Source organism: Trifolium pratense, linkage group LG2 (genome assembly GCF_020283565.1).
Source record: "Trifolium pratense cultivar HEN17-A07 linkage group LG2, ARS_RC_1.1, whole genome shotgun sequence".
NCBI lineage: Eukaryota > Viridiplantae > Streptophyta > Magnoliopsida > Fabales > Fabaceae > Trifolium > Trifolium pratense.
Window position 1 is genome coordinate 41,971,231 of NC_060060.1, and position 11,908 is coordinate 41,983,138.

The following is an 11,908-nucleotide window of genomic DNA, read 5'->3' on the forward strand; positions in this document are numbered from 1 at the left end:
TGTCAAAAAACAATTACTCGCAAGCAAAGCACGTCTTATTCGTCATTAATTAATGAATATATATTCACTTGCAACCATAGTTTTAAAAACCGGACCGGACCGGTCGGTCTGATCGGTCGGACCGGGAACCGGTGGGGTGGCCGGCTCAGTTAGCATGCAGAACCGGTTCTGTTTTAAAACCGCCGAAAACCGCTGTGACCCGGCCGGGTGGATGGTTGAACCGGGAACCGGGTTAACCCGCACGCGTGAACCGGACCGGTTTGAAGAGGAAATCAATTATTTCAAAAAAATTGTAAATATGTTGTATATGAGAGTTGAACTCAGATCATTTGGATATAACAACATCACTAATACCACTAGGCCACTCATATTTATGTGATATTCTAAATAACTGAAATATATTTAATACTACTATACTACTATATTAGTTATAAAACCTCATGGCATGTATTAATAAATACATTGATCATTATTTTCCTTATTATTTTTAATTTAATATATATTCACTGTTTTATTTTAATATAAAATATTAAATTATGTATTATTTTTTTTAGACTTATAAATTATGTTGTTCTAATTAAAAATTATGATATGATAATACTTTTATTGACTAAATTATAATATTATACGGTTAGATATGTGAATCAAAATATAAATAATGATGAAATGAAAAGCTTTTGTGTTTTTTCTTTTAAATATATGAAATTTTATTGAAAAAAGTTTGAAAGAAGTTTTTTTTTATTAAATTTTATTGTTATCAAATTCAAGTTAATATATTTAAATTTGTTATAAAAGCCGGGTCAATAGTCATGCGGTCTGACCAGTGACCCACTGGTCTGACCAATGAACCAGTGACCCAGTGCTTTGACCGGGTCGATCACCGGTCCGGGTTTTAAAACATTGCTTGCAACACCCACGGAATTTGCATTCGAAACACAAAAAAAAAAAATTGAAAAAAAATAATTAAAAATTCATTTTGAATCCTGCATTTTAAAATAGACACTGCATTTGGATCATGGGTTCCAAAACATAAAATAGTTGAAAAAAATTTTAAAATCCGTTTTGGAACTTGCTATCCAAACTTTTGGGTGTTTGGATCCTGCGTACTAAAATAGACACTGCATTTGAATGTGGGTTCCAAAACACACTAAAAAGTTGGAAAATAAATTAAAAACTCTTTTTGGATTATGTCTTCCAAACTTTTGAGCATTTGGATTCTGGGTTCCAAAATTAAGCAAGAGTACTAATTGATATTTTCTCTTCGGGCCCCCCATGTATCTTTTATATCCCTAATATTCCAATTTTGCCCTTGATAAAAATTCGGTTCGCAGAAACCGAAGTTTTTTCTAGTTCAAATTCAGGAAAATTTCGGTTAACAGAAACCGAATTTTTTTTTCAAGGCAAAAAAAATTCGGTTCGTAGAAACCGAAGTTTTTATTGAAGGGCAAAAAAGTAAAATCCAGAGGGTGAAAAAGAACCATGGGGGGCCTAAAGAGAAAATATCGTACTAATTTAGTCGATTTAATAGAACTGGGGAGCAATTAAGTGTGCAAAAATAGCAATATTCAAAACTGAAAAAAGTTATTAACACCCACTCAAATTTGTACTTTCACCCTTACAAACAATTTTTGCTTTCTTTCCATCTCATCCTTTTTATCATTTGACTTTACTCCTACACATTTTTTCCTGGTAAGCAAATTATTTTCAACAATCAAAATTTTAAATCGGAACACTTAAAAAAAGAATTTCGAAACATTCACACAAATTGTCTCGTATCACATATGATCTTACCTGATCAGAAAAGTGACCGCGTCTGGCGTTGCTCCGTTCAAGCCCCTGGTGAAGTGGAGGGGGTTGTGTACCTGCAGGTGCTTCGACGCTCAAGTAAGTGAGAATGAAACAAAGGTTTTCTTGTGGGTAAGTATGCCTACCGGACTCCAGTGATAGTGTGGAGTATATATATATATATAGCCCTCAGCGCTGGGCCAAGGCCCTTGATGAAATTAATGGTCATCAAGTGGCTGCCGGAAAACGGTTGAAGAGCCATGATGAGTAGTTAATGCTCATCATTCCGGTGGTCGGCCGTTACAATGCGCCGAGGCATTGAGACCGTTGACTCGTGGAAGCCTCTCGTGGGCTGCTCCTTATTGGGCCTTGCTCGACGGTCCAAAAGGGTTTTTCCTCAGCTGTTGGGCTCTAGGCCCAATCCAGAACAACATATATTTACCAGAATACTCATCAATTGTTTTTCGGTTTGTGGTTTGTAAACATTACATTATTTTTAATGGAATAATAATAAAATGTTCTCCGATTTGATGAAACAAATTTCCATTTTGTTTGCAAATGTATTTTTTTTAAGTATTCCGATTTGACATATTGATTGTTAAAAAAATGTATTTATTGAAAAATTGTTGGGGTGAAGTCAAATGATAAAATTGGAAGAAAAAAAAAAATATTTGTAGGGGTAAATGAACAATTGTAGGGGTGGAAAGAATTTTTTTTCCAAATTTGTATATACTAGGTTCTTTTAGAATGAGTCCACAAGAAGATCCATATAAACTAAAGTTCACATGATAAAAAAAAATACAGAAAAAGAGTTAAAATAACACAGATTAAAAAAAGATAACATTTTCTTACTAGTTTAAAAATAAAAAATTTAATTGTATCGTTAAAATAACACAGATTAAATTTGATCTATAACATTTTTTATTATGTATAACTTTGTCGAAAAAATGAAAAATTATCATTTAGTGTATTTAACTTTTAGGAAAAAAAATTCATTTAGTAGTAATGGTGGCCACGTATCGTTCTGTTTGATTTTCCAAGTCCCTTCCCAGCTGCCATATAAATTGACCCAACCATATCTGGAAAAATAAAAGAAAAAGAAAAAAAAAGCATCCAAGGTTGTCATTATGTGTGTCCATTTTCACATGAGCTTGTGTGTAAAGAGTAATGTACAAAAGTTATCGTTATCCTACAATCAATCCTACACGGATTCAGGAATCTATAAAATGGGGTCGAAATAATTAAATAATAAAAATTAAATAAATTATAATAATTATAATAGTATTTAAATATGCTTAATAAAAAATAAAAAATGCATTATATTGTTTATCTAAATTGTACATGATATTGCTCTATATCATAAAATTCATCAACAACTGAACCATATTAATTAGTTTGAAATTCATTTTCTATCTTATTTCTCAACCTATTTTTCACAATCTTCGTATAGCAAGAAAATAATTTTTCACTTATAGCAAACAATCAGAATTAACTTAATTGAATTTGGATTTTTTTTTTGTGAAGAATTGAATTTGGACTTTAATAGTGTATAATATATATTATCAAAATATTTTAAAGTAAATTGTTACAATTAATATATTGTGGGTGCATGTTTTGCACCAAACGGTCGTTACTAATCTTTTAACACATCTCTCAAATATCAATTTATGTCGTATGTATCAAAAACAAGTATACTATGAAGAAAAAAAATATGACAAGAGGGGGGGCCTCAGCCCCTACTCCCCCCCCCCCCCCCCCCCCCCCCCCCCCTTATGTCCGTCCCCGATCCTAACCATACAATTATTTATATGTTTTTCACATGAGCCTCTTGTAGTCATCCCTACCAAATTCAACGTCATCTTATTTTATTTAACTATATATGTTTTTTCAGTTTTAAACACAACCATCCATTTTTTAAATCCTTTCCCTATAATATGTCCTGTAATATGAAGTCAGTCAAACTAATACTAATTGATTGGCATAGGAAAGGAAGCAACCCCAGTATTTTCTTTGAACGTTACTGCAACTGCAACCGTTGCCAAATACTACCAGAATATTGTACTACTAATAATTGGTACTATTATATTATAGTATAACTAACCAACTTCAAACTTCTACATTCAATTAAGCTGGGATCACCTTTCCATTCTTATTCTCTTGTTTGAAGATCTCTCCTCAAGCTCTCTACTTTATTTCTTCTACATTTACTAGGTCAGGATTCCCTTCACAATATAAAAAAGCTCTAAAAATTAAATTGATTAAACTTCAAAATATAGTTTGAGAATTACATGAGATTTCTATATATAAGCCTAGTTTTGAAATAGTAGAATTTATTTCCCATTATCATGCATTGATAATATGCATGTTCATTACCTAGAAAATAACTGGTCACATTGTCTAACATGAAAGACTTCGTTAAGTCTTCAACGGTACACAAGTCATGAATAATATTATAACGAATATGAATTTTGCAAAATCTACCGTTGAATTGAAAATTTATATCATATAGATCATCCATTAATTTTTTTAGAGAAATTAAAAATCATTTGATATGTTATTGAGACACAACAACATAAAACTAATTTTTAGAGGTTACCTTTATTTCATCTTCATTTCTTCTGTTCATGTGTGAATTAAATTTATGTAATCTATTATAGGAAAGTAAATTATTTACAATAAAGATTGAAATCAAATCTGGTGCCTGTGCGAAGCAGTAAGAAGGAAGGTTAAAGGCAGGTGCAGAACTAAGGTGTAATTTTTTTTTTAAGTTAAATTAGCCCACTCAAATTGGCACCAGAGAGAATTGAACTTGAGGCAGAAGTAAAGTGTAATGATCTCTGAAAAAGACAAGTTTTACGTCTCTGGACCCTCACATCTAACTTATGTCGATTGGTAAGATCTATTAAACAAATCTTCTACTTTAACCAAGAATAGTTTAAATCCCATTTTATGGTTATTAGGATTTCTATAACAAAAAATAAGATTTCAATTTCCATTTTATGCAGGAATCATGCATATCATCGAAAGTCAGTAGCTGCTAGTTTGGTCAACGGTGTTTACACTCTAGAAAAAGACCGACAAAAACAACGAAAAGGTCCCGAGTCACAAGCATTTCCTTGGTGGGAATTCTTCCATTTTCAGCTGCTTGATACAATAATTGATGATATTGATAGTTCCATATTTGGTGCAATTTATGAGTTCAAGCCTCAACTATCACTGTGCAACAGCACCTTACACAGAAGCCCGCGTTATGTAATTGCGTTTCGAGGGACTACAATTAAACCAGAGTCAGTTTTGCGCGATCTGAAGTTGGATCTAAAAATTCTCAGAAATGGACTTCATCAAACTTCACGCTCGAAGATAGCTACCGAAGCTGTAAGAAAGACGGTACTGGATAGGGTTGGTGGTAATGGTTCCAACATATGGTTGGCTGGTCATTCTCTAGGATCATGCATCGCTTTGAATGCCGGAAAAACAATGGCTAAAAGTGGCATATTCATTGAGTCTTTTCTTTTCAACCCTCCATTTGCATCTGTTCCAATTAATCAGATGATTAAGAGTGAGAAAGCGAAACATGGGATTCGTTTTTTTAACAGCGTGCTAACAGCTGGACTCGACATTGCTATTAATTCGGAAAAGAAAAGTTCGTCCAATGATTCATTTGCTGCTTTGTCTGCTTGGGATTCCATACCTATTTGTGAATCCATCTGACTATATATGTTCGGAGTATGTAGGATACTTCGAACATAGAAAAAAAATGGAGGAGATTGGTGCTGGTAGCATTGAAAAGATAGCAGCACAAAACTCACTTGGTTCTCTAATGATGAGTGCTATTGGGAAGGAATGTGAACCTGTGCATCTCATTCCTTCAGCTATATTGACAGTGAATTTGACCCCTCAACATGATTGCATAGAAGCTCATGGGATTCACCAGTGGTGGAAACCAGACTTACATTTGGAATCCAAACTCCACAAATACTAGTAGTTCTACTACTTATTGTATATACTCAATTGCTGCATGTATATTGATTTGATTGAACTATGTATTAAATGTTGTATTCTCAATTAGTTGATGTATGTTTAGTTTACTTGTGTTACAAGTAAATAGTTAGTGGTTTGTAAATCTAGTAAAACATAATTGCTTGAAGTTAGGAAGTAGTTATGTTAGTTATAGTTAGTCGTCACCTAATTAGTTATTGAAAATTATTTGATGTATAAATACATGTAATGGTGTGTGATCAAAGTGTAGAATCAATAAAATTTTGATTGCTTATCATTCTCTCTCTCTCACTTAATCAATCAAAGAACATTCAACAATTATGCGTATAAATTATAGTTTTTTTATCATAAAATAAAAATGATATCTTTATAAATTCCCAATATCCACACAACAACTTAGAGAATACTATTTGGAAGTATCTAGAGAGACAGTGAGAATACAAAAGATAATCTAACAATTCACAAAAAAAAAAAAACATAAAAATAAAGAAAAATGGGCTTGATACTTTTCTATTTAGTCCAATATTATTAGTACACGAATCAACAAAAAAATTATTCTTATAATTTAAATTTGGGCGTCATCCAATTTATATTTTCAAGCTAAAAATATCTTCATACAATTATAAGAAATTAAGCCAATTTTTTTTAACAGCAAAAGGCATTAAAATAAAAGCTAAAAATAGCAAACAAACACATAGCTAATTTGAAACTTCTACAACAAAACAGCTCAATCCTAACCCAATACAACCAAATGGAAACATACATACAGTGCACGCACAAGGCTGGAGTTGCTTCGACAACAAGCAAAAGGAGCCAGCCAAGGTTCAAAACAATCTCATGGATCCCATAATTCATAGAAAATGCAAGGTGCAATTTTCAACCTCCATGACAACACTTTTATTTCATCCACGATTTCGGAACGAGCCTTGACTGTGTTATTATTGAAAACTTTGTTATTCCGGGAGTTCTAAAGAACCCACAACGTTGTGTGCCATACCATAGAGAATAAATAGAGTCGGTGCCGGTGGCATAACAACACCACGAGAGCAACATCACAATGAAGGAAGAGATGAATAGGTGTTTCAAGCGAACCATTGCACCAAAGACAATCTCCTACATCATCCACCCCGAAAAATTAAGCTAATTTGGTACAACCTATCAATCTTCTTTTTCTTTCATCTTTATGAACCTCAATTGGATTAGGAATAAAGAAACGTAAGCTGTCCAAATAATGCAAAATCGATAAAATTAAAATGAACAAAATATTTATTTTTAATGCATATTTATAAGTTTCCTTCCACATGCTTATTGAACTCATAATCTCATCGGTGAATTATCTCACTAAGGTGTCAATATCCAAGACTTCCATTTTATTTTATTTTTAAAATGAAAACTTTGTTTGAGGGAGTTACTAGTTAGTTATTAATTTGGTTTGTCTAATTTTTCTCATGCTTGTATAGTTCCTGTGCCTGTGCGAAGCACTAAGAAGGAAGGTTGAAGGCAGCTAGGTGGGGAAGCAAAGTGTAATGGCCTCTAAAAATGACAATTTCTACCTCTCTGGACCCTCACATCTAACTTATGTCAATTGGTAAGATCTATCACTGATTCAAACAAATGCCTGTAGTATATGATCATTGTTAAGAGTCCCACATTGGTTGCAAGTTGGCCTGAATACATGTTTATAACGTAGATGTTGAGTTAGGCCTAACTTCCAATTTTAAGATGATATCAAAGTCTCCTCCACGATCCGTTGAGTATCAGAAACTTGTTTGCATCAGCAAACTTACACTATCTTTCCTATTTTGTTTATCAAGTAAACCAGGCCTAACATTTTGTAGAATGAGTTACTTAACTCCTTGTAAGCCTAGTTCATTTGGCAAAACCTCTTATGCATTTATGTCATTCTCCTTAGACATAAAGCTTCAATATTGCATCTGAGTTATGGTTTTTGGTTATTAGGATTTCTTTAACACAAAATAAGATTTCAATTTCTATTTTATGTAGGGATGATGCATATCATCGAAAGTCAGTAGCTGCTAGTTTGGTCAAAGGTGTTTACGTTCTAGAAAGAGATCGCCAAAAACAACGAAAAGGTCCCGATTCTCTAGCATTTCCTTGGTGGACATTCTTCCATTTTCAGCTGCTTGATACACTAGTTGATGATGTTGATAATTCCATATTCGGTGCTATTTATGAGTTCAAGCCTCCACCATCAATAGGCAACAATGCCTTATACAGAAGCCCACATTATGTAATTGCGTTTCGAGGGACTACAATTAAACCAGAGTCATTTTTTCGTGATATGAAGTTGGATCTAAAGATTCTCAGACATGGACTTCATCGAACTTCACGCTCGAAGATAGCTACCGAAACTGTAAGAAACATGGTGGCTAGTGTTGGTGGTAATGGTTCCAACATATGGTTGGCTGGTCATTCTCTAGGATCATGCATCGCTTTGCATGCCGGCAAAATAATGGCATAGAGTGGCATATTCATTGAATCTTTTCTTTTCAACCCACCATTTGCATCTGCTCCAATTGAGAGAATAAAAAGTAATAAAACAAAACATAGTCTTCGAATCGCTGGCAGCGTGCTAACAGCAGGACTCGCCATTGCTATGAATTCGGATAAGAAAAGTTCATCCTATGATTCATTTGCTGCTTTGTCTGCTTGGATTCCTTGCCTATTTGTAAATCCATCTGACTATATATGTTCCGAGTATGTCGGATACTTCGAACATCGAAGAACAATGGAGGAGATTGGTGCTTGTAGCATTGAAAAGATAGCTACACAAAACTCAGTTGGTTCTCTAATAATAAGTGCTTTTGGGAAGGAATCTGAACCTGTATATCTCATTCCTTCAGCTATTTTGACAGTGAATTTGACCCCTCCATCACAGAGTATCATGGAAGCTCATTGGATTCACCAGTGTTTAGAAGCTCATGGGATTCACCAGTGGTGGAAACCAGACTTACACTTGGAATCCAAGCTCCACAAATACAAATACTAGTAGTTCTTCTACTTATTGTATATACATACTCAATTGCTTGCATGTATATTGATTTTATTGAGCTAAGTTTCTGATTTTCCATTTGAAATTACTTCCAAAGTAGAAAAAATGTGTAGCGGCGCAATTTGTTGTCGGTATACCTTTTGTTCATGTGTAATTCAATTTTTATTAAGTAAAATTTGTACTCCCTCCGTGACATTTTATAAGTAAAATTAATTTTTTAGGTTCATTGTATATTTAATGTATCTTATCTAGACAGACTATACCATCTATATTTAATGTATCTAATCTATATCAAATACATTGAATATACAATGAATTTAAAAGTCAATTTTGCTTATAAAATTTCACAAAGAAGCTTATATTAGTATGAATCCAAAAAAGATCCATATAAATTTTACATGATAAAATGAGGTTTAAAAGTCAATTTTGTGAAACACTAGTAAATTTTGCTTATATTAGGTTGTAACAATTTGAGAATGAATCCAAAAAAGATCCATATAAATTTTACATGATAAAATGAGGACTGAAAAGACATTGTCAAAGTCAATGTTATTAGCAATTTTCATTTTATGCACAAGTTGTCAAAGTAAAGTTTTACTAGTGATCTATATTAATTGCCAAGAACAAACAAACTAATTGGTTTATGTTTGGCATAGGAAAGGAAGCATCCCTCCTTTGAATATGAGACATTGGCATAGAGTAATTGATATTTATATTATTCACCAACAACAAACTTCTCCATTTAATTGTTCACCTTAATATTTCCATTTCCATTCTTAATCTCTTCTTTGGAGATCTTCTTTCTCTATAGTTTATTTCTTCTACTTCTATTAGGTAAGGTGAGTATCCCCTTTATTTTTTCTAGCTCATTTTTTACTTTATACTTTTTTATTTTTCCCCCATTTTTGTTATACAAGGTCAATGTTTACTTTATAATGTTTCAGCTAATTGAATTGTACAATCTCCAAGGTTGAACTCTACTTCCTTTTTTTGTTGCAGTAACTATCAACCCTTTTTTCTTAAATGAATACTTTGTTTGAGGAAGTTAGTTAACTTTGGTTTCTGAATTTTCTTGCTTGTAGTCAACAGGAAATTATTCATTTAATTGATGATATTAATTGAAATCATGAGAACCACTTCTTTTTGATTTTCTTATCCATATGAAAATGAAATGGCTCATCATTTAATATACTATTGACCGATACTCGATCCATTTTGCTTTGTACCTTAAAAATGGTTTCTATTGTCAAGTAAATTTGCTTGATGGCTTTCTCTATTACGTTCTGTGATTACGAGTAATTACAAGGTAAATTATTTACGATATAGATGGAAATTAATTCCTGATTAACATCTATGACAGTGCCTGTATGAAGAATTAAGAAGGAAGGTTCAAGGTAGGTGTGGGGGAAAGTAAGGTGTAATGGCCTCTGAGAATGACTATTTTCACCTCTCTGGACCCTTGCATCTAACTTCTGTTAATTGGTAAGATCTATCATTTTTATTTTGTATGTACAGATTCAAACTTACATATGTATAGCAGAAACTTGTTTACATCAAGAAACTTACACACTCTTTCCTATTTTGTTTCTCAAGTAAACCATACCCTAACATTTTGTGGAATGAGTCACCTAAGACCAAAGGGATGTGACTATGTTTTGGAGTTACTTGAGAAATAACGTAAGAAATACGGTACAAGTTCACAGACAAAATCGATGTTTTACCTAGAAAAGTTGCATATGAGTTATGCTTTTTGGTTATTAAGATTTCTCTAACACAAAATAAGATTTCAATTTCCATTTTATGCAGGGAACATGCATATCATCGAAAGTCGGTAGCTGCTAGTTTGGTCAAAGGTGTTTACGTTCTAGAAAATGACCGCCAAAAACAACGAAAAGGCCCCGATTCAATAGCATTTCCTTGGAAAACAACGAAAATGATCCGCACCATAGATTCGTACCAATTATGTTCAATTTTGTTTTGAATTGAGATAATACATAATCTATAGTAAGATACTAGTAGCAACAATGATAAAGACACCAAACATAACATACAAAGCATGATAAAGCATATGAAAAGAAACAAGATTGCGAAATTGTGACTTACTTTCTCAGGAAGACAGTAGCCATGATCAATGGGAATGAGCAGAATTTCACCATTTGGCTCTTTTCTAAACAATATATTCCCTGCATGCCTATCTGCATTCGCCATTCTTATATCAAGCACACTGATCTTATGCACCTCTTCGACAGGAAAAGCTCCGGGTCCAATATCCTCACAATTACCATCGTTACTCATAAACTTTTGCAAAGACCCCACCTTGGTTCCAACATATGGTTGGCTGGTCATTCTCTAGGATCATGCATGGCATTGCTTGCCGGCAAAACAATGGCTAAAAATGGCATATTCATCGAGTCTTTTCTTTTCAACCCTCCATTTGCCTCTGCTCCAATTGAAATAATTAAAAGTAAGAAAACAAAACATAGGCTTCGAATTGCTGGCAGCGTGCTAACAGCAGGACTCGCCATTGCTATGAATTCGGATAAGAAAAGTTCGTCCTATCATTCATTTGCTGCTTTGTCTGCTTGGATTCCATGCCTATTTGTAAATCCATCTGACTATATATGTTCGGAGTATGTCGGATACTTCGAACATAGAAGAAAAATGGAGGAGATTGGTGCTGGTAGCATTGAAAAGATAGCAACACAAAACTCAATTAGTTCTCTAATGATGAGTGCTTTTGGGAAAGAATCTGATCCCCTACATCTCATTCCTTCAGCTATTTTGACAGTGAATTTTACCCGTCCAAAGAGTTTCAAAGAAGCTCATGGTATTCATCAGTGGTGGAAACCAGACTTAAACTTGGATTCCAAACTCCATAAATACTAGTAGTTCTTCTACTTATTGTAGACTCAATTGTTGCATGTATATTTTAGCTATGTTGTTTGTGTTTTTCCATTTGAAATTGAGCAGCAAATGCTATTAAAGTTGTTGTAACTTTTTTAAATGATTTTATTTTACAAAACAAAAGTAACTTTTAAGTTGATAGCGTAATGCTGGATTGAATTTACAGGTTGGTAGTTTCCAAAAGAATCAAATTTGTGGTGAATTGGA

The 11,908-nt window shown here is 33.3% G+C and overlaps 1 protein-coding gene and 2 pseudogenes across 5 annotated transcripts; all 3 read left to right on the forward strand.

Moving 5' to 3' along the window:
- The first annotated feature begins 3,908 nt into the window (after positions 1-3,908).
- Positions 3,909-6,055, forward strand: LOC123909094 (annotated as a pseudogene).
- Positions 6,056-7,310: 1,255 nt separating this feature from the next.
- Positions 7,311-8,975, forward strand: LOC123904721 (annotated as a pseudogene).
- A 454-nt stretch (positions 8,976-9,429) lies between these two features.
- Positions 9,430-11,838, forward strand: LOC123905974 (GDSL esterase/lipase At4g10955-like). 5 transcript variants are annotated; one of them, XM_045955792.1, is made up of 4 exons: positions 9,430-9,636; positions 10,158-10,279; positions 10,391-10,474; positions 10,604-11,838. In XM_045955792.1, exon 4 carries the CDS (start codon positions 10,922-10,924, stop codon positions 11,681-11,683), a length of 762 nt encoding a protein of 253 aa, XP_045811748.1. In that variant the 5' UTR covers positions 9,430-9,636; positions 10,158-10,279; positions 10,391-10,474; positions 10,604-10,921; the 3' UTR covers positions 11,684-11,838. The 5 variants fall into 5 exon arrangements, with proteins under 5 accessions (XP_045811748.1, XP_045811746.1, XP_045811744.1 ...); XM_045955790.1 differs by having other exon boundaries at positions 10,391-11,838; XM_045955788.1 differs by lacking the exon at positions 10,391-10,474.
- The last annotated feature ends 70 nt before the right edge of the window (positions 11,839-11,908 follow it).

Coding starts and splice junctions, on each gene's coding strand:
- LOC123905974 (XM_045955790.1), top strand. CDS start 10,922: ATGATCAATGGGAATGAGCAGAATTTCACCATTTGGCTCTTTTCTAAA.